We start from the raw sequence: 22369 nt of genomic DNA on the forward strand, positions 1-22369 counted from the left end.
TTCCTTAAGGTCATTTTTGGAGAGTGCAGCCAAGTCAAGAGGTGACCCCAATGCAGGCCAGGGACCCACTAACTCACTTGGTTCCTTCCAGATAAACCGGGACTACTCCTTCCTGGACTACATCCTGGGAGGCTGCCAGCTGATGTTCACTGTAAGGCTCTCCCCTCACTCCCGCACTCCCACCTCAGTGAGCATCCTCCATGAGGGATTTGGCCACTGCTGCAGCAGGAGGGGCTTGGGATAGACTATAGGAAGGACTTCCCCAGGGCAAGAGGTATTTCTTGCCCCAGAGGAGAAGGTACAGGTGTTTGCTCCTACAGGACTGCCCTGAGTCAGGGCTTAGCTGCGTGTCATGGCATCACTGCACAGTCCCAGCGGGTCTGACCGCCATACTCCTTCAGAGAGAAAGAAAGGCAGATTCCTTCCCAGTGTCCACAAGGCTTCTATGATCTGGCCTCCACCTGCCTCACGTGCTAGCACCCTCTTCCTTGCTCACACGGGCTTCCTCACTGTTTCCCAAACACACTAAGCTCGGTTTCATCTTAGAGGTCTGCATTTGTTATTCCTTCTGCCTGGAATGCTCTTCCTAGAAACTTTGCAAGTCTGGCTCCTTCCCTTCCAGGCCTTGGTGCAAATGTCACCTCCTCAGGGAGGCCCTCCCTGATGCCTCTGTGCCCCCTTCCTATTTTTCTTTGCCACATCTCCCTATTTTAATATCTTCATGACATGTGCCACTCTCTGAAATTACCTTATATATTTTTTGCTTGTCTCTATTGAGCCCACCACTGGACTGTGAGTGCTGTAAAGACAGAGACATTTTATATTTTGTTGCTGCTCTACTAATCTCAGTGTGTTACTTAGGGCCTGGCACATAGTAAGTGCTCAATAAATACTTACTGAAACTAATGGCTGGGACTGCCCATGGCCTGGCCCGTCTACCTCACAGATGTCTGTCGTGTTCACCTCATCTTTTCTTCCTCATGCCAAGGGGCACCTCAGGCCCACTCTGCAGGTTGGAAGGAGCCCTGGTGGCACGGCAGTTAAGTGCTCAGCTGCCAACCCAAAGGTCGGCAATTTGAACCCATGAGCCACTCTGGGAGAAAGATGTAGCAGTTCTAGTCTGTCCTATAGGGTCACTGAATCAGAATCGACTCAGTAGCAACTGGTTTGTTTTGTTTTGTTTTTTTGGAGGTTGGGATAGACTTCACGGCCTCCAATGGGAACCCCCTTGACCCTTCCTCTTTGCACTATATCAACCCCATGGGCACCAACGAGTACCTGTCAGCCATCTGGGCTGTGGGACAGATCATTCAGGACTATGACAGGTAAGTTTGGGGAGGGGCTCTGAAGATCTCCTGGGGCTGAGAAGACCAGCTTGCAAAGCATGAAGGGACCCAAAGATCATCATATCCAGGAAGGGTCAGTGTGTGGCATGCATATGGTTGTGCCCCCTTTCTGCATCTGTGGCAGACACTGCTAATTGATTGCTGTGCTCTTCCCTATTGACTCAACTTGGGGCCTTCTCCACCCAGTAACCAAGTCACCACTAAGGCAGTGAGGCAGGATGGAAGATGCTATTACTACAACCTCCCCTTTTAAAAAGAGCTGAGGAAATGGAGGTCTGGGTTGGGGGTGGAGACTTTGTCCAGTCACACAGGTCAGGGGAACTGGAACCCAGACCCTCTGATTCCTGGGCCCAGCACTAAGTGGCCCAAAAGCCTCACTCCTTTGAGAACTTCTAAGAAACAATCAGTATGTGTCAACCCTGCCTTCCATGGATCTTGTTTCTGGGGATTGTTGGGTGGGGTGGGACTGTGGAGGGTCAGTGAAGGAAAGCCATACAGAGAGTAGAGCAAGTGTGGCCACCAATAGGATGGGCCAAATGCCAAGTCCAGGGAGCCTTGGGGGATCCAGAACCCACTTGAGGGCTCATTGTCACAGATGGCGCTTGGTGGGTCCCCAGATCAATGGTCAGGACCACCAGGAGGCCCGCACGTCAGGTGCTGACTTGGCAAGGACAAGGGCAGCTCAAGAATCATCCTTGTGTGTACCCGACCTTCCGACAGGAGGGCTGAGGGCCAGCCTGACTCCAAGGGGACTCAGGGCTTAAAGGGTGACTGTGACCACAGGTCACATCAAGAGAAATATGGTGCTCACAGCAAGGGAGGTGGAAGCCTCCCATCTGGGCGGTCGAGTGGAGGAGCCTGGTTTTGCTGCCCCAGAGGATCTTGTATGCAGCCTTCTGATGGACGTTCAGACTTAGCAGGGCCACAGGAACGCTGTTGTTGTTGTTGTTACGTGTCGTCGAGTCGGCCCCGACTCATAGCGACCCCTCCTTGGGTTTCCCAGGCAGTATCACTATGGAAGTAGATTGCCCAAACTTCGTTCCGAGGAGTGGCTAGTGGGTTTGAACTGCCAGCCTTCTGCTTAGCAGTCAAGTGCCTTAGGCACTATGCCACCAGAGCTCCTCAAATCCCGTCCTGCTCCTCTGTCACATCTCAGTGAGGCACCACCACTCACTCCCAAACCTCCACTTCGTTTGTTTTTTCATATCCCACATCCTCTTTCTCTGAAAATCTTTGCAAATGACACTTGAATTCAATCTCTTCTCCCTACCCTGACTGCTACCATCCCAGTTTGAACCATCACCTGCTACCTAGATTATTCCAGTAGCCTCCTCACTGGTATCCCTGCCTCTACTCTGGCCCCTGACAGTTTGTTCTTCACACAGCAGCCAGAGGGATCCGCAATAAATATATGCTGAAGAAATCAAGAAATGAGACAAACCCTCGGCCCTCAGGAAGCTCCCAGTCGATGGGGAAGATAGGGAAGAAATCACTGGAGCTCTGTGACCAGTTTCCATGTGAGGCAGGAGCTATGGGAGCACAAGAGAGAGGCATTCTGGGATACCAGGGAAACTCACAGAGAGAAGGGGCCATTTGAATTGGGCCTCAGAGTATGAGTAGGAGTTTTGCAGGGGGAGAAGACTGGAGAGGGCACAACAGATTTGAGATGTGAAGGTGCCCTGTGCATTTGGGGAACAGCAAGTGGTCCTGAGGCCCAGTACTGAAGGGCCTTGAATGCCACACCAGGCTTCTCATTTTAGTAGAGTTTTCCCCAGCTATAAAATGGGAGGTTGAGCAACAGTTAGTACACTCCATCTTCCATCATGACACTGTGCTGTATTGGTTGTCCAGGGCCTGGGTTGAGAAGGATCTAGAAGCTGTCACCCAGACCTACTAGATAGAAGTGCTGTGGTTGATTAGCAGTGTCTGCCACAGTTGTAGACTGGAGATAAGTGTGGGTTCAGTAGATCATTCTAACGAGGCCTCTTCCAGAGGTGGTGAGCTGTCTCTTCTTTGAAGTATACAAGGCAGTAGGCTCACCCCTGGGTAGGAGGTTGGAAGAGGTCAAGATGGGCAGGTGGAGGCCCCTGTCCAGTTGTCTCATGGTATGTTTTTCTCTTCTCTCTGATTAGTGATAAGATGTTTCCAGCTCTGGGGTTTGGAGCCCAGTTACCTCCAGACTGGAAGGTAAGTGATGCAGACTCGTGCCTCTTGGTTGAGACGTTAGGATTTGTATGTGGCCTCTCCACAATCCACTTTGCAAAGATCTTGGGCTGGAGGCTCAATTACCCTGCTTTCTCTGTGTTTACCCCAAACCCCTGCTCCTTTCTCCTGCTGAACCTCACGTAGGCACTGAGGTGTAATAAGAGGTAAAAGAGTTACAGCCTCTGCCACCTGTAACCTGTATCAGGTGGGGAAGACAAGTAAGGTCACCAGATTTAGCAAATAAAATATAGGACACCAAGTTAAATTGGAATTTTAGAGAAAGAATGAATTATTGTTTAGTCTAAGTATGTCCCAAATATTGCATGGGACATACTTATACTAAAATAGTATTTGTTGTTTCTCTGAACTACAAATTCAGCTGGGCATCCTGTATTTTATCTGGAAACCCTAAAAACAGGCAGTGTACCATCAGTGCTGAGATGGAGGCAACAGGACCTGGGGGAGCCCAGCCCAGCTTGTGGGCATCAAGGAAGGCTTTCTGGAAGAGGTGAGGTTAAGCGGAGATGGGAAGGATAAGTGGGAGTTTGCAGAGTGGCTGGGGGAGAGAGGAAGAGGACAGAGAGAACAGCCTGTGCAAACAAAGGCTGGGAGAGAAAGGAAGCAGGGTGAGCTTGAGGAACTGAAGGAAAACGGGATGACTAGGCCCCCACTGAAGATCGGTGGGATGGAGAGAGATGGAACTGGAGGGTTGGGGCCAGCCATGCAGGGGCTCAAAAGCATATTAAAGCAGAGTGGGGAGCCACTGCAGGGTGTACGCTGGGTGTCTGGCTTCAGAGTGGAGACTGCCCAGGGTGGAGGGAAGGCAGGATGGAGGCTGAGGAACCCCAAGGAGGAGACCATAGGCTGCAGGCGAGAGCTACCATGGCCCAGTTGGAGGAGGTGGTGTGGAGAGCAGAGACAATGGCAGGAAGACTTGGGCAGTAGCTAGGACTGGCTGGGTGACCAAGTGGATGTGGGCCAAGTATGCACCCAGATTTCCAGCTAGGCATTGGTGTGGGATGGTGCCATGTACTGTACCGAGGTGAAGAAGAGGATGAAGGTGGGCTGGGCAGGGGGATGGTGAGGTAGGTGGGAGGTCCAGGTGTCCATGGGTCAGGAGCTCAAGGGGTAGGGATGGCCTCCTTGGCCAGGGCTAGGGTGCAGACTCTGGGTGGGCTGGATCACCAGGGAGGTGAGTGGAATGAGAAACCTCCACGTGTAAGAGCTGGGCAAAAGACGCGTCAACTGAGCCCAGTACCCAGGGTAGGGGAGGAACCGAGAGAGAGGGGCAGAGTGGAAGCCCTTGGAAAACAAACCAATTTATTGGGCCCTTAGAATGTGCTGGACACAGCTCCACCTGCTTTAGCAGCTTTGCTTAATTCCCACCAGTCGGGAAGCTGAGGAGTAGTTTCAGTGAGAAGGAGTGAGCAGAATCCAGGCTGCCTGCAGGCTGGGTGGGGTGTGGCCTGGGAAGTGACTATTCACTTCACTGGCCCTATTGAGACTCATAGGAGCTCTGGTAGTAGTGCCTAAAGGGACTTGACTGCTAACCAGAAGGCTGGCGGTTCAAACCCACCAGCCACTCCTCGGAAGGAAGGTTGGGCAATCTACTTCCATAGTAATAGTGCCTCAGAAACCCAATGAGGGGTTGCTATGAGTGTGGTCTGACTCGAGTGGCACATAACAACAACAGTGAGATTCATTATAGTGGGATGTGGGGGAGTGAGTGGAGGTAAGATGCTAAGGAGGAAGCAAGAGGGGAGGAAGTGGGATGTGGAGGTGTGGACAATCCTTGGCTGTGGGAAAGGGGAGAAGGCATGTTAGGCAGGTCAAAAGATGATGGGAAGAAGCCAGAAGAGAGAGGTCAAGGTGAAAAGAGTCATCTATGACTCTTTGATGAGTGTAGAGACTCTGGGTGTTGCAAACAGCATGCTCAGCTGCTAACCACAAAGTTAGAGGTTTGGGTTTGAGTCCATCCAGAGAGGCCTTGGAGGAAAGGCCTGGCAGTCGACCTCTGATCGCCATTGGAAGCCGGATGGAGCACAGGGCAACTGGCTTTTTATGGATGAGTGGGGGCCCCTGAGGTATGGCTGGGGAGAGGCCTGGTGCAGGAAAAGGGCGGTCTCCACCCATAATCCAGGGGCATGAGGAGCGGACGCCCGTGGGGTGGTTTGGTGGCCTAGAGAGTGAGTATTTGGTACCGGCATCCCTGAGGCCCCCAGGGCAGCAGCCAAGAAGCTGGAGGAGCCCAATGGGGCGGTGGTGAGAAAAGTCAGTGAGGCACGGAGGCTCCACGAGGCAGGGAAGGTCGTCCCATTTTACAGGTGAAAATGAAAAACAGCCAAGGCTCAGAGCCTTGAAGGACTTGCCCAAGGTTATGCTATAGCCGGCAGCCTGGGTTCCAACCTGGGCAGGTGGATTTAAAGTTTATGCTCAGGGTCTGCTGCCTCCCTAAGAAGCAGCTGGTGGGGGTACAGGCACAGAGGGCTCGAGTCTGCATGTCTCTCTCACCTCTAGTCTGTCTGGCTGTGCCCCCGTACTGTTTCCAGGGTGAGCCTCCTCTCCTGGCCTCTCTGGGGAGGCAGGGTTCACATAGATTCCCAGAGAGTGGCTCTGGGCCCAGGCTGGGAGAGGTGAGCATCGCAGCCATCGGATGGTGTGGGCAGGGTCCTACAGGACCAACGCTGGGGCTCTGGGCAGACACAGTGATGCCACTCTGGGGGGCAGGGCAGGCTGGTGAGGTCAGGCCCAGTGTGAGCCTGTTGCTAGGACACCAGCCAGCTTTCAAAGAACTCACTGAATGAGATGTTTTCTTGTGCAAAAGCCTCCTTGGAAATGTCACAGGGCAACTCTGGGGAGGCTGGGGCTGGCCAGGCTGCAGCACTGGGCGGTGCCAGGAGGGATGCTGGACCGAGCTGGGGACGGGCACGTGCTCCGTCCAACCTGCCCTGTCCTGGGAACCTGATCTGCTGGCACCCCAACCCCTCCCTGCCACCAGTCTCTTCCTTGTGCTCTGCACTCCTGAGCCTGGCCTGTGGCCTCCTGCTACCTGTTGCTCGCTTTCCCTGACTCTCCAACCGCAGCTTCTCAGCTGAGAGCTCACCCTTTGGAGGCCTTGCCTGCCCTTCCTCCCGGCCCCATGGACTTGTACTTAACTCCCAGAGCTTTCTGATCAGTTACTGTGAAAATGGGTGTCAGACCTCCTCTAACTGCACACGGCGGGGGAAGAATCACCGTTAGCTCCAGCCCATGGCTCATTCCTGTGGGTGGGGGTCAAACGTACCTCTACCCTTCCAACCTTTGTGCCAGTTTTGATGCCGCCATCCCTCCCACAGCATTCTTGACTCCTCTGATAGATTCAGTAATTCATTCCAGTGGCCACGACTCACAGACCACACTCAAGATTATGGGGCTTATTCAGGAAGTAACAGGTTACAGTTCAGACTCAGGATACAGGTCTTTGGTAGCATCGTTTCTTCTCAGCTGTGCCCATAGGCAGACTTCTCTTTGGCCCTCGGCCCCTGCTCAGGCAAGTGTTAGAGAATTCTTCAGCTCTGCCAGTAAGTGCCCAGAGGCCTTGGCCTGAAGGAGCTCAGCTCTCTCTTGCTCCGGGGGTCACCATGCCCACTATACCCACCTTGGTTCGCAGGCTGGGAAGCCCACCGTGCCATTTCACGCCAGTCTTCGGGTTCTGCTCCCGCCGTTCTCCACTACTCCTTCTCGCTGTCTCGTGCGGTCACTGGTGGTACAGCTCTCTCGCTCTCTCTAGCTCCGGGGCCTACAAGGTTCTCAGCACAGGAACCATGGGTCCAAAGGATGTGCTCCACTCTTGGCTCTCCTTGATTGTAGCAGGGTCTCCCCTTGCTGCCTCTGGGGTGGCAAAACGGGTCTCGCCCCATTAGGGTTTCAAGAACCTTATTTGCATTCTTAGCAGGCTGTCCAGTCTCCTTGGTGGGCCACAAACACCTTATTTGCATAGTCCCTCCCAGTCATTTTGTAGGAGTCACTTGACCAATTGAGAAAGGCCATTCCAGTTACTTGCCTGTTGGTTTCCTTGCTGCATGTCCCTCCCTGGGCTCCCTGACTTCTTGCTGTGTCCCAGCACCTAGCACAGAGGCAGATGTGCTTGTCAGCCCTGTATTTGGGGCTCAGCTCAGCGGCCTGAGCAAACGAGGTGCTGGCTGAGGGTGCAGAGCTGGTGGGAAGGAGCTGGAAGGAGCCTGCTACCTGCCCTCAGGGCTGGGCCAGGTGAGCCCACAGAACACCCTTGCCTTGATAGGGCCTTCTCCCCTCCTTTCCTCCTGGAGAGATGGCATGAAGGCTGGGACCTTAGTGATGAGTTTGTCAGATGAAGTTTGTCAGATGCCATGACCCATGTTCAGAAGCATGAAAGAAGCAACAATTGTGCAAATGTCTGGGCAGGGAGAACACTGCTTACGACTACCCCACTTTACAGATGGGAAAACTGAGGCTCAGAGAAGACTCGGAGTTCCCTGCAGTTCTCTTCATGCCTCCCTCCACTGCCCTCGCCTTGGCCAGGGCTGCAGGGAGCAGAGTCTTAGTAACTCACTGACTGTGGGGTTGGGGTGGGCCAGGCAGGGTAAACTTGGCCAGTGATAATCAGAGGCAGCAGGAGGTCCCTAGGACAAAGACCTGTGGCCAGCTGGTCCCCAGGGGCCCCTAATCAGCTTGGTGTGGCTGCCAGGAACTAGCTATGTTTACTGGTGTTTCTCTGGCAAACCAGGGCAGGGGAGCATGTGAGGGGATATTCCCAGCATCTCAGTAGAACCGAGGCCGCCAGGGCTCCAGCTGCATGAACCCACTGACTTCAGAAGGTGCTCCTCTCTCAAAGCTCTAGGTACAGAGTGGAGGGGAGACAGCTGCAGACCTCAGCAGCTGTGGGGGAGCTTCAGCCTGGGCACAAACAATCCCAGACAGACCCTCCAGGGGCATCAAGGACAGCTTCTCCCCCACCTCCAGGGCTGTGTTTCACTCATGTGACTGGGATACTCCCACGCCCTTTCTGAACCTGTTTTTCCACCTGTGCAGTGGAACTGCTGGAGGAGGTGACCTCACGGGCCTCTGGGGTGGATGGATCACCTCTCAGAACCCCACCCACCTGACCACCAGGCCAGGCCCACCCCCCCATAGAGAGGGGAGATGAGGCTGGGGGCTGAGATAGCAGGATATTTATCCCTATCTCTCAAGAGGGGCGTTTCCCCCTCAGTCTCTCAACTCTTCCAAAATCTGATTTTGTGGGAAGTCGTTGGTCCAAGGGAGGCCTGTTTCCTTGGCAACCATTTCCTCTCTTAACCCCCTCCATACAAGCCCCCCTCTTAATCTCTATAGAGGCTCATCAGGTATCCATGGCAACGAGGACCTCTGTCCCCCACACCTGGAGCCCAGACTGGGGGACAGAGTGAAGGGGACCCCTGGGAAGGGATAGTCCCAGGAGGGACATCAGAGGACCGGCTGCATGCTGGGACTGACACAGCAAAGGCAGAAAACCCTATTCTGCAAACTCTCCCTCCTGGCAAATAGGCACAGGGCAGGCTGGGTCTCTCTCCCCCCACCCCTGCCCCATAGGCCCTGGGCAGTGTTGGAGTAAACATCTGTGACTAAGTCACACCCCTGCCCAGGGGGGCTCAGGAAGGCCAGTGGTCCAGCCCCTGGTGAGGCTCCAGAGGCCGGGGGCTCTCAGGCCTGGTCTGCTGTGTGGCTTTGGCATATGCTTTCCCTGGGCCTGTTTGTTCTTTGGGACTTGGTAGGGCCTTCTAGCACCCCCATTGTAGCATCTCAGAGCTAAAGGGTCTGTCTGGGATTGTTTGTGCCCAGGCTGAAGCTCCCCCACAGCTGCTGAGGTCTGCAGCTGTCTCCCCTCCACTCTGTACCTAGAGCTTTGAGAGAGGAGCACCTTCTGAAGTCAGTGGGTTCATGCAGCTGGAGCCCTGGCGGCCTCGGTTCTACTGAGATGCTGGGAATATCCCAGTCCATCCCAAGTGTCGGTTTCCTCGTCTGTAAAATAGGGTGATACCAGGCCCTCCACATGGGGTTGTTAGGAGGAAGGAGTGGGGCGATGCCTGCAGAGCTCTGACACGGGGCATGGCATGCGGTAGGGAAGGGGTCTGGGTGGGGATTTTAGACTGTGAGGGAGGGACGGGGAAAGCTGTCTGAGTCCCTGTCTGAGAGCTCTGGCCTCTTCTGAGGCCCTGGGTTTTGTTATTGGCCCCTCTGTGTTCCCAGGGCCAGGTGAACATCATCAACCAACTGCTCTTGGCCCAGAGCATCTGGAGTGTGTGAAATGAAACTGGACTTTGGTATCCACCTGGGCTGGGGCACTGGGCCTAGAGGCAGAGAGGCAGGGCCAATCCCTGGGGGACTGTGACAGCCCCCCACCATGACTCTTCCTGATCCCCCTTCTGGACGAGTGGCCACTAACCCCTCATGTGCATAGCTAGCATGAGGTGGGCTTCCTTCCTAGCATGTCTGTCTATGATTAAAGTGGGAAAAGCCTTCAAGACACAAAGAAAGGGGCCTCTGTGACAGTGACAGAGGGGCCATTCCAAGGACTCCTTGAATCCACTGCCCTCAGAGGCACCTCTGTCCCACTCAGGATGACAGAGGATGCTGAACTGGGCAGAGGCATAGACAGCCCTGGATTCCCAGGAGAAATGAGGGTGATGTGGGAGGTTTCTGTTTTCCCCACTACGAACTGAGGATGGCAGCCTCTCTCCATGTGGTCAACCCCACAGTGGGGTGAAAGGAGATGTGTAATAGCCCAAACCAGGGGAAAAAGCCATATCCCCTCAGAGAGAGACCTTTCCTGGCAGGGGGAGGGCCTGGCCCAGGTTTGGGGACAGGAAGCTGCCAGCTCAGCATTTTCTCTGTATTTCAGGTCTCCCATGAGTTTGCCATCAACTTCAACCCCACCAACCCCTTCTGCTCAGGTGAGTGTCAAGCCTACCTGCACCTGCCCTAGGTTTGCACCACACCCGGCTATCTCCCCAGGTGTGTGAGGATGAAACAGGGAAGTGCAGGTGTCTGTCCCTTTCTCCCCTCCTTTCTTCCTCACACCTTCTCAAAATGACAGGTGGGGAAGAGCTAGAGTTTGAAGCCAGACAGCCCTGGGCTCAGCGCCCTTTCCTGGCTGTGGGACCTTGAGGAGGTCACTGCTCCTCTCTGGGCCTTTGCCTCCTTACCTGCCTTAGGGAGGAATGATACCTGTTTAGCTCACCTCAAGGCATGATCTGGTGAGAAGGGCAGGAAGCCATGTGTAGAAAGGAGGTGGTGAGGGCTCCACCGTTACATGTCTGCCCTACTTCCGTAGTGATACTGCCTCGGAAACCCAAGGAGGGGTCGCTATGAGTCGGGGAGACTCAATGACGATGGCACATAACAACAACAACAACAACAACCCTGTCCTGCAAGGAGACTGGGAGGAGCACAGCTCTACCCCATCTCACCCTGCTCTCCTCCCTCCACGAAGAGCCTTCCTTGCTTGTCTGGAAGGACTGAGGGTTGCCTGGGGTTGGGTGGGGGAGTGACTGGGAAGTAGGAGTGGCATCTGCCTCACCCCTAGCCCCAGGCCTGAGTGAATTTCTGAGCTTCCTAGGAACAATTCAGAAACTATTGGAGGAGGGGAGGGGGATCCAGTTGCGCCTAGAGGAGGGGAGCCCCCCCACGATGAGACCACGAACAGGCCCCTGCCCCTCTGGGTCTGTTTTGGCCTTTGAGGATTGCCTAGGATTTGGCTTGAGAGTGTATCAGCCTCCCCTGGAGTCCCCAAATGATGCTGTGACCCAGAGACCTGGGCGTCAGTCAGCTGGAGGTGTGGCCTGTGCTCCTAGTGGGGGCTGTCTGGTTTGGAGCAGGGATCCAGAGACTTTGTGTCCAGCTTCTGGCTGGTTGACTATCCTGGCCAGAGCCCTTCTGGGCAGGACCATAGGGCAGTGGGGATCTCCTTTTCTCATGATGGCAGCTGTTTATTTACAGAGAGCAGTGTGCAGGGGCTGTATAAGCATCTCACTTAATCCCACATCACGCTGGTAAGAAGTGTCCAGAACAGGCCTCCTGGAGCCCCCTATGGGCCCAAAGCATCACTGCAGGCTTTGCAAGCCCCTTCTCAGTGAAGGGCCTGCTGGATCTCCCTCCTGCCCGCTGCCCAAGAGTAGGAAATATCTGCCCCACAGACAGACAAGGAAACTCAGACTCAGAAGGAGTAACAACTTGCCCCAAGCTAAGCAGTGGCAAAGGCAGAATTCGAACTCAGGTCTGGCTGGCTGGAAATTCAGAGCCGTTTGCTTTATGCTACTCTGTCCCTGCAGTCTGGGATGTCTCACTCTCATGGTGCCCACCCTGGCCATGGGAGGGGCATTTTGGGTGAGCAGGAAGTAGATGCTTTGTCAACAGTTTAGATGAGTGGGGGTAGGGCTAGTGTGACCTCATTGAGGCCATGGGTCAGTGGGACTGGGCTGACCCTAACTCTTCTCCCTGAGACAGGTGTGGATGGCATTGCCCAGGCGTACTCAGCTTGCCTGCCCCACATCCGTTTCTACGGTCCCACCAATTTTTCGCCCATTGTCAACCACGTGGCCCGGTTTGCGGCCCAGGCCACACAGCAGCAGACAGCCACGGTGAGTAGGTGGCCACAAGTGTGGGCATGAGGAGGGCCAGGCCTGGCTGTCCGGGGAGTGTAGACCGAGGTCTGTCCTTTATACCCCACCCCACCCCTCATGAGTCTGGGCAGCAGGGTTCTCTGCCTTCTGCTTGCTCTGATATCCCTATCGCTTCCTGGGCCTCAGTTTACCTGCGAGTATCATGAAGGGGTTGGACGGACTCAGCTTTGCTTCCTGGAACACAGACTTGAGAAGGACACAGCAATTTTGTTCATGGTCAGCAGGAAATAGGACTGTGATCCATGGGAGAAGTCTCCTCAGAGTCAAGAAGAGGTGATACCTGTGGTCCTAAAGCTGACCTTCTGGGCCACCTAGCTACAGTTAGAGCAGCCCCTACCTCAGGCCGCCCTGCTGAGGGCTGCAGAACTGTCTGGCCCTGCCCTGTGCTCAGCAATGAGACAGGGGGCATGTGAAGTGAGAAGGCCAGAAGGAATGGGACATCGGCCTGAGACTGTCAAGGCCACGGTGCTGCAAGGCCTCTGGGATGTATGGCAAATGACTATCCTGGGTGTCTCCTATCCTGGTCCTTACCCCTTCTCCCTTCCCAGCTCTAGGCTGACTCCACAGGGAGGACCTGGGGCCAGTGTCCGGGTCACTAAAGGTCACCTAGCCCACCTCCTCTGCTGTCTAACCGTGACCCTCCCTACCTGGCTCTACAAGGAGGGTTGAGGAATCTTCCCCCCTGTCCTGGGACAGTGACTCTCTCTCTACATGTTCTCTGACATCCCCTCTGTCTTCTCACCCTGACTCTGGACTCCAGACTGGGCTTGACTGAACAGGCCAGTCAGGAAACGAGAAGCCTGGTAGAAATCCGTGAGTGGCAAGCAACTCAGGAGCCTGAGTGTCTGCGAAGGGTGGGACTTCCCCACCCTTCTCCCCAGTTCCACTGCGCAGCCTTCAGCTGTGGCTGGAATCCAGCCCTAGGGGCCTGACCCATGCTGGACTGGGACTGAGGAGGTCGGGTTCCATTGCCACCTGGCCACAGCTCCCTGGGAGTGTGCGTGCACGTGACAAGCCCTGCCCCCAGCCGCCACCTTGGCTGAAAGGGAAGAGGGGCTGCGTTTCAGTGGAAGTCCTTCCCACACTGCTCTTCTCACTCTACCTCCAAAGTGTTATCCTGAATGCGTCTGCTTCCCCATAGTCACAGCCACCACTGTGCCTCACTGGACACTGCAGCCACCCCTCACTGGGTTCCTGCGGCCACTGTGCCCCCTCTGGTGTAATCCTCCTCCCACGGAGGAGTCCTTTTGACAGTAAATATCAGATCCCATGACTTCCTACTGAAACCCCTCCACTTTCAGACTAAGTCCTCCCAGGCCCCTCCTCTCCCTCTCTCCCCCGCCCCTCCCCTCCCCTCACTTAGGAAGATCCCACCACCCCACCTCCATCCTCCATCCTGTCCCTCAAACACACCAACCTTGTTCCATGGGGTCTTTGCCCTTGCTGCTCACACTGCCTGAAGAGTCTCCCCAGACTCTCCACACGCATGGCGATTGCCAGCAGCCCCTCAGTGCCAAGCTCTAATGCCACCTCTCAGGGTGGCCTTTCTTGACCACCCATCGGAAGGAGATTGCCCCTCTGCCCCTGCTTTGTCTGCTTACTTCTGTCTTGACTCTGGTGACAGTTGGGAATGTCTCGTTCACATCCTACGTGTTTCCTTATATATCATGACCCCTACTCTCAGCCCCACGGGGCCAGAACTGGGTGTTCACCATCATACCTTCTGCCTCGCCCAGGCCTGGTGTGTGGCAGGTGCTCAGACGTGCTCTAGTAATGGGTGCATTCAAGATGGCACCTACCCTGGGCCGAGCACCATGTGAGGCTCTGGAGGTGTGAGGAGGTGCCTCAGTCAGGGCACCATTGGGACCACCCAGAGAAGGGAACACCTGGTCACCAGGGAGGTGAAGTTACGAGAAAGAGAGAGACGAGGAGCCAAGGACCAGCCGGGGGAGGGGCAGGGCATGTTCTGCATGTTCAGGAGGCCAATGACGCTCAGGCTGGGGCAGGAGCCCTGGAGCCAAGCCACCGGGTGCCCTCGCCCCTTCCTCACTGTGTGTCTTGGGCAAACCACTGAACCTCTGGGGCCAGTTTCCTCATCGGTACACTCGGCCCTACCTTGAGCAAGTGGTATTAGGATTAAGTGAGCTAACGCAGCACCCAAAGAGGCCTGAAGGGTAAGGCAGGACAGGCCAGCAGATGTCAGGGAAGATCATCCCAGGCTGAGGCACAGCACATTCAAGGCACTGAATGGGGGTGAGCAGGAGAAGGGCAGTGTGGCAGAGGATCAGCAGGGAAGGAGGGGGTGCTGGTCATCACTGCTGTAGGCCCGGCCCGGCAGTGAGTTCCGAGCCTTCTTATGAAATGGGAGTCTTAAAAGCTCCAGGGGCCCTGGGAGGGTCTGGGACCAGCTGAATGGGGCAGTAACTGGGAGGGACTTTTTTCTTCTTTAATTCCTGAAGGGGGTGGGATGAGAGAGAGAGACAGTTCTTCAGCTGGAGCGCCCGCTTGGATCTTGGATGCTAGCCTGCCATTGTCCTGCTCGGTCTATTATCCATCTGAGGCTGGCTTTCAAAGGGATGGAAAAAAGGTCTGGTTTTTGTTTAAGGGAAAAAAGCACAGGGTAGGGGATAGGAACTGGGGGGAGGCGGGTATAGGAGGAGCAGAACCCAGCATTGGGGCTGTGCTTTTTCACTTCCTGCACCTGCGGAGTCCGGAGCAGGGGACAACCTTGGGCCAGAGATGGGGTCCTGGGGAGAGGTAGACCCCAGGCCTGGGGCGGAGCAGGGGCTAGGAAGGGTGCCTGTGTTTTGGAGAAAGCTGTTGCAGGTCCTCAGAGGGAAGAACCTGGCCCCTTCTCAAGGGTACACAGACCTGAGACTCAAGTAAGATCTGTCGAGTCCTGGCCTCTTGACAGCCCTGGCACTTTGTCTTGACCTGGTCCTCCTAACCTGGGTGAAGTGGCCTCTTCCTGGCTTCCATACGCTTGGGAAGCTGCTTTGGTGACCCCAACTCTGCCACCCACCCCAGCTGCATGATCGAGGCTTCAGGGGTGAGGTTGGGGGATCTCGATCAGCCCCCCCTGTTCTGAAGTCCAACAACCGATACAACCACGTCTCTGCCTCCAACCTTTGCATTATCCCTGTCTCCCAGGACCCCAAAGGTGAGAGAGGTGGGGTTACCTGGTGGCTCAGCCACAGGTTCAGGAGTCTTAGCACCTGGTTCAAATCCCAGCTCCCCCATTTCCTGGCCGTGTGCCCTGGAACGGGTCACTTAAGCTCTCTGAGCCTTAGTTTCCTTACCGGTCCAATGGGAATGATGGAAATAGTGCCTGCCTTCTAGAAGCCTTGTGAGCATCCAACCAGACAGGCATGTAAATTGCTCTGCATGGTCCCTGGCACACAGAGCACTCGAGAAATGTTGGCTGTTGAGTCTAAGGACACGTCTTGGGCCAGCATTTGCTGGTGCTGAGACATTGAGGTCCAAGGCAAAGGGGAACAATTAGTGGACTAGCTGGTGCTTTTGTTGAGTTGCTCTCTGGAGAATATTAGGTATGGCTTCACCCTCATTGTCCCCAGACACAGGCACAGATACATGCACACCCACATACAGGAAATGGAGAGCAGGTGGTGCAAAGCATCTCCAGGCGTGCCTGCAACGCTCCCGTTCGAGCGTGTTGCACCAGGGAGACCCTGATGAACCAGAGACAGGCTCTGCCTTCCAGAGCTGACAGTCTAGGGGGAGCCAGACCAGGCAGAGCAGCAGCGATGCACCACGACTAAGCCTGTGATAAGGAGAGCCCAGGATCAGAAAGTCGGGCGCCGGATGCCTAGCCCAGCCCTGGGGGCACAATGGTTAAGCACTTGGCTGCTGAGAGGTTGGTTGTTTGAACCCACTCAGCAGTTCCACGGGAGGAAGAGCTGGTGATCTTCTCCCATAAAGAAGTACAGCTTGGAAAACCCTATGGGAAGTTCTGATCTGTCACCCAGAGTCTCTATGAGTTGAAAACCGACTCAGTGGCACCTAACAACAACTCAGATGGGGGTTGTCAGGAACAGCTTCTTGGAAAGTGAAGCCCATGCTAAGACTTGCAGGGTGCTTATGAGTTAGCCTCACAAAGGGTACGTGTGTGTTTTCCAGAACAGAGAGCAGTAGATGCAACGGCCTGAAGGCATGGTGAGTGCAAGTAACTGAAGGACTGCCTGCAGCCGTTGCTGCTGAGTGGATTCTGGCTCATAACAACCCTACTGGACAGAGTAGAACTGTCCCATAGGGTTGTTGTTGTTGTTGTTGTTGTTATGTGCCGTCGAGTCGGCCCCGACTCATAGCGACCCCTCCTTGGGTTTCCGAGGCAGTTATCACTACGGAAGTAGGATTGCCCAACCTTCCTTCCGAGGAGTGGCTGGTGGGTTTGAACCGCCAGCCGTCTGGTTAGCAGGCAAGTGTCTTAGCCACTATGCTACCAGAGCTCCCTCCCATAGGGTTAACAAAGCTTAATTGTGACGAGCAGACGGCCACATCTTTCTTTCATGGAGCAGCTGGTGGGTTTAAACTGCCGACCTTTTGGTTAGCAGCCAACTGCTTAACTGCTGTGCCACCAGGGCTCCTTCAAGTCGTGGGTAGGTGAGTTTGAAAAGGTAGACTGGGTCCCACAGGGCCCTGGAGGCCACCGATGAGTCTGAATTTTCTCCAGGAGGCATTTGGGAACCCCTGACAGGCATTAAGCAGGAAATGCCTGGCTTTCCACCATGGGGCGTCCATCCTTCCCTCCATCCATGGTCCATTCCTGGTTGGCCACCTGAGAGGCTCTGTCCCAGTGAAAGGGGAGCTGGGGAAGCAGCTGACACCCTGGAAATCCCACTGTGTCCTCCAGAGCCCTCAGCAGCCAATTTCTCAGAAACAAGCTGGGGGTGAGTGCCGCTGCCCTGGACTCTGCCTGGAACTGTTGTGGAAAGTCAGTTTCTCATAAATCACAGTAAATGCATTAGGGGAAGTGGCTATTTAAAGCCCTAGAAACCTGAAGAACCTTTGGGTAAAGGCAAGAGATAGATCCTCCATCGTGGACGTGTTGGGAGCATGGATTTGGGATCCAATAGACTGTGATTGGCCTGTGTCTCTGGAGCACCGGCAGGATGCCATGCCCTGTGATGGGCCTGTGAGGTGCAGAGAGCTGGAGAGGAGAACCCTGAGGAGAGTGCAGGAGGTAGGGTGAGAAAGCGTCCCAAGGAGCCCTCCCCAGAGACAATGACTGGGAGGGGAAGCAGCGTTGAGGGCTGGGGAGAGCTGCGCTTTGCCTGGGAGGAAGGATGGGATGCTAAGGTGGATCTTGGAATTATGGCTGGGAAGGTATGCCGAGCAGAAGGAATGGAAGGAAAGCAAGACGTGGAGGTGGGAAAGCCTGGGGTAGGGCAGACTGTGGGGAGTCAGGCCTGTGTGCAGGTCTGCAGAGTCTGGAGCACCCTTCTACCTCTCCCACCCTGTTCTGCCTCCATTCTCCCCTTCCACGGCCTTCCCTCTGGTTTGCCTTGCGTGGGAGGGTGGGCCCAGGGGTTGTACTGGACCTTGAAAGCTCCTGGACAGCCCCAGCTCTGCCAGGCTGGGCAAGAAGCTCAGGACAGGCCAACTACACTTCTCCTGAAAGGCTGGTCCAGGCTGCTGGCCCTTTGGCCCCAGTGGGCAGAGGCTGGAGCCAGACACCTGGGTGTGGGCATTGTGGATGGCGGGCTGGCACACAGGAGTGAAGGCTGAAGTCCAGTGCAGTGGTTCTCAGACCACACCTGGGCTGCTGTCCTGTTCATTCAAGCCCTTGGACACTGGGGTGCTGGGTGAAAGGGGGTAGGAAGCCTCTTCCACCACATCTTTCTTTGTTGGGGAGATAAGTGCAGGCCACTGATGCTACTGGGAGAGAGATGGGATATTGTGGAGAGAGCCCAAACTTCCGAGTCCACCAGACTTGGTCTGATCTAGACAGTGCCAGTTCCCAGCTATGGGGCCTTGAGCAAGTCACTTCATCTGTCTGAGCCCATCCCTTCATCTTTAAAGCAGGAATCACAATGTGGGGGTGACAGGTAGTATCTGTGTGGATACTGTCACTGTGTGTCACTAAGGACTCCCAGCCCTGTCTTGACTTCCCCATCTCCGTCGGGAGGAGGTTGCAAGGATAAGCCAGGAGGCCAGGCCTCCAGGAAGTCTCCTAATCCAGATGTGTGGCTGATAAAAACAGGAGAGCCCTGTGGAGAGCATGGGTTGGGGAGCCACATATCTGAGTTGGCTATGTGTCTGAGCTGAAGGAGCTGGAAGTCAAGCCCCACCCACCAAGTGGTGGGGGGGCATCTGAAACCAAGGCCAAGCGGTCTTTCTTTCCTTATTGCCAGGCCTCTCAGTGCCCTCCCACCTGGCAGCCTAGGTGCCCCAGAAATACTGCCCTGGACTATTTCTGGTGAGGTGGTGGTGGGGCTAAGGGGTGCTGGAAAAATGGTGGAACACTGTGGGGAACAAGAGTCTAGATGGGCTTCTGAGGCTTTCCTCACCTCAGGGATGGGGGGCTGGCAGCAACAGCTCTCCACTGTGGGGAGTCAGGCTGCCATCACCATGGCAACAGGTATCCCCAGCCAAAGGATTGGCCTCTTAAAGGCACAGAGCAGGAGCTGGATCACCACTGCCTGGAGCCGGGGGTTAGGATGGCAGGGTGCGTGCCTCCAAGTGGCCTACCTGGCTCCTTTCTTCCAGTCTGTGCATGGGGTACGGGTAAGGGAGCAAGGCACTCTGGGGGCCCTGCCCTCAGGGAGCAAATGGCTTTGCTGGATAAGAGGGTGGGCTGGGGTCTGGCTGAGTGCTGCCCTCCTTGGCTCCAGGGCCTTGGAGTCATCTCGACCCTAATTTCTTCTGAGAATCAAGAAGTCAGACTTGAGAACAAAAGCCACAAATAAACGTATCCAAGTTTATTTTATGGATAGGGAAAATTGAGTTCCCTAAAAAAGAAGCCAGAAGGTGCTATGGCAGAGCTGGGTTAAAAGTTAAATCTTAGCTGCTTGGAAGTTGGGGCTCCAGGGACCGTGGAATGGCTTTCTGGAACTTCGTTCATTCACCGCCCCACCTTCACAGATCATACCACATCCATGTATCACCCATACTAATTATTCAGTGTTTTTTCACTTAAATAGATTTTATGAAGGAAACTTTATATTCTAGTGCAAGTGAAAAGTCAATATCATCTGCCGTAGAGGGTAACAATAAAAATAAACACAACAAAAACTGTACAATGTATTAAAGTCTAGCTAGACTATTGTTTCTGAAGTTCTGAGCTTCCTGCCTGCTGTCTTTGTTAAAGGAAGTAGGTGCCTAAGGCATCTGACTGCTAACCAGGAAGTAGGTGCCTAAGGCATCTGACTGCTAACCAGAAGGCTGGCTGTTCAAACCCACCAGCCACTCCTTGGAAGGAAGGTTGGTCAATCTATTTCCATAGTGATACCACCTTGGAATCCCAAGGAAGGGTCACTATGAGTTGGATCCGACTCGAAAGCAGTGGGTTTAGCAGCAGTTAGGGAGCTCTGGTGGCATAGTGCCTAAGGCATTTATCTGACTCCTAACCAGAAGACTGGTGGTTCAAACCCACCAGCCACTTCTTGGAAAGAAGATTGGGCGATCTACTTCTGTAGAGATACCGCCTCGTAAGCCTAAGGAGGGGTCTCTATGAATTGGATCTGACTTGACGGCAGTGAGTTTTGTTTTCATGAGCAGCAACTAAGACTCCTGGGCAGACGGTTCTTAGAACTGAAAGAACATTGCAAAACAAATGCTGTGACTCAGTGGGGCTCAGTGCTATCTGGTTTATGACCCCACATCTGCTTGTTTACCTGCACAGTCCCACACTCCAGACACACTGGCCCAGAGGACCTGCTCTTAGCTCCCGTAGGGGTTGGTGTCTCAGGGTAGGGAGTGGAACATAGGTATTCATGCCCAGGTGCAGCCGAAAGGGGGCAGCTGGTATTCAGCAGCCAGGCTGTGTCTTCCTTCACCAGTGGTGAGCCTATCAGGGACCTGCTGCCACAAATCAGGTTCATTAGCTGTTCATGAGATGGGTGCCCTAGCTCCCGCTGTGCAGGTGAAGAAACTCAGGCCCATTAAGTTAAGTGAGTTGCCCAGAGTCTGACAGTGCAGTGACTGGCAGAGCCAGGCCCTGCGTCCAGGGCTTCCAGGATCCCAGGGAGTCTAAGATGACACTTAAGGAAGGAGCAAGAGGCAGTATGTGTCCTAGGCTGTGACCAGGGCAGTGTTCAGACAGATGCAAGTCCTGCAATGACAGAAGACCCAGGGAGCAGCCTGCCCAGGGAGGTGGCTGGGATTTGGCTGCAGCTGGAGAAGAGCTGCCCTCCTCCCAGGGGTCAGAGAGGTTTTAGAGGCATGAGGGAGGGAGGGTGCCAGGACCTCAGGACCCTGCTGAGTACCCATCTGACCCTCTCCCTGCAGCAGTACTTCATCCTCCTCATCATTACGGACGGTGTCATTAGTGACATGGAGGAGACACGGCACGCCGTGGTGCAGGCCTCCAAGCTGCCCATGTCCATCATCATTGTGGGCGTGGGCAATGCCGACTTCGCTGCCATGGAGTTCCTGGACGGGGACAGCCGCACGCTGCGCTCCCACACGGGTGAGGAGGCAGCCCGCGACATTGTGCAGTTTGTGCCCTTTCGAGAGTTCCGAAACGTGAGTATGGGCCAAGACGGGCAGTGGGTGGGGTAGGGACCGTTCTTGACTGGCGCCAAAAAAAAAAAAAAAAAATTACACCAACACCCCATTGGGCTTCTGAGATGGTAAATCTTTACGGAAGTAGAGTGCCCCATCTTCCTTCTGCCAAGCAGCTGGTAGGTTTGAACCACCAACCATCTGGTTAGTAGTCAAATGCCTTAGGCACTGTGCCACCAGAGCTCCTTTGACTAACATGGGGACAAGGAAAGATCCCATCCACCAGAGATGATAGTCAAGGATGAAGTCTTGGGATTGTGTGGCCCATTCCTAGGCTCTTTCACCCTCAGCTCCCCTGACTATGATCCCTGAGGCCCCAGCGATGGTGTCCATGGAGGCTGTCAGGATTGCTCAAGGCCCCTTGTGGCTGATTCGGGGAGTCAGTCCCAGTGAGAGTGACCCCACTGTTTTGTACTCAATGGTGTTCACAGCTGTGCCTGTGGTGGGTTGAGCCCCTCCTCTGGGGCATTAGCTTCTTGGGGACAAATGCTGGTCACTGGTCACTCCGTCCTGCATGGGACACATACCATGCAGCTCCACATCCCCAGCCATTTTCCACCGGGCGAGGAGGTGCTCGGTCCCTGTTTGCCACATGAGTGGGCTGTGCGGCTCACCTCACTGTCTTCCCTGAAAAGCCTCCCACAGACAAATCCATCCTTCAGTGTTGCTCCAGACTTCTCTAGTGCTCAAGGTAAGAGTTACACTTAACCACAAGGCAGACACTGCTAATGGGGGCATTTCAGGCAGGGACTGGGATGAGGGCTGCTGGTTTTAGACAGCCTGGCCCTCAGCTCTGATCCTGTCCTCCAAGGACACCTTCTGTAGGCATGGTGCCCCTCACAGGTTCCCACCATTAATCCCTATTCTCTCCTCTTTCCACCTCACATCCCCCCTGCAGGCGGCAAAGGAGACCTTGGCCAAAGCCGTGCTGGCGGAACTGCCCCAACAAGTCGTGCAGTATTTCAAGCATAAAAACCTGCCCCCCACCAACTCGGAGCTCGCCTGAGCGCCAGCCTGTGCCCAGCAGCAGCATGCCGCCTGAGCCACCCTCCCTCCCCCAGGAACATGCACGTTCACCCTGCTTCCTCGTGGGTGGCCTTTTTTTTACCGATCTACGTTTTTATTTTTTACAACTGGACCTCCACCCCCAACCTCCCCCAGCCCAGCTGGGCTTCCTTTGTTGGAGTCAACCAAGATGCTTCCAGGCCAGACTGGCTTCCTCTCCTCCTCTCCCCACCCCACCACTCTTAAGTAATGAATGTACTTTGTATAATTTTCGTGGAATTATTATTGTTATTAAAGAGAATAAAATTTTTACAATCATAGCTGGCTTTTTCCACATAACTAGCTGCAGACTCTGGAAGGTGTCCTGGTACGTCTATTGTATTGTAGCCTCCACCT

General features: G+C 54.7%; 1 protein-coding gene across 1 annotated transcript in view; it reads left to right on the forward strand.

The window, feature by feature from the left end:
* CPNE2 (copine 2) overlaps positions 1-21974 on the forward strand; it is a 35919-nt gene extending 13945 nt beyond the window's left edge. Inside the window, exons 9-15 of the mRNA XM_007947379.2 lie at positions 92-151; positions 1192-1325; positions 3479-3533; positions 10447-10498; positions 12051-12184; positions 20693-20929; positions 21867-21974. Coding sequence (XP_007945570.2) covers positions 92-151; positions 1192-1325; positions 3479-3533; positions 10447-10498; positions 12051-12184; positions 20693-20929; positions 21867-21974 — 780 coding nt within the window. The remainder of the gene's footprint in view (positions 1-91; positions 152-1191; positions 1326-3478; positions 3534-10446; positions 10499-12050; positions 12185-20692; positions 20930-21866) is intronic.
* The last annotated feature ends 395 nt before the right edge of the window (positions 21975-22369 follow it).

Source organism: Orycteropus afer, unplaced genomic scaffold (assembly GCF_000298275.1).
Source record: "Orycteropus afer afer isolate SDZICR_OR568_19922 unplaced genomic scaffold, OryAfe1.0 scaffold00009, whole genome shotgun sequence".
Taxonomy (NCBI): domain Eukaryota; kingdom Metazoa; phylum Chordata; class Mammalia; order Tubulidentata; family Orycteropodidae; genus Orycteropus; species Orycteropus afer.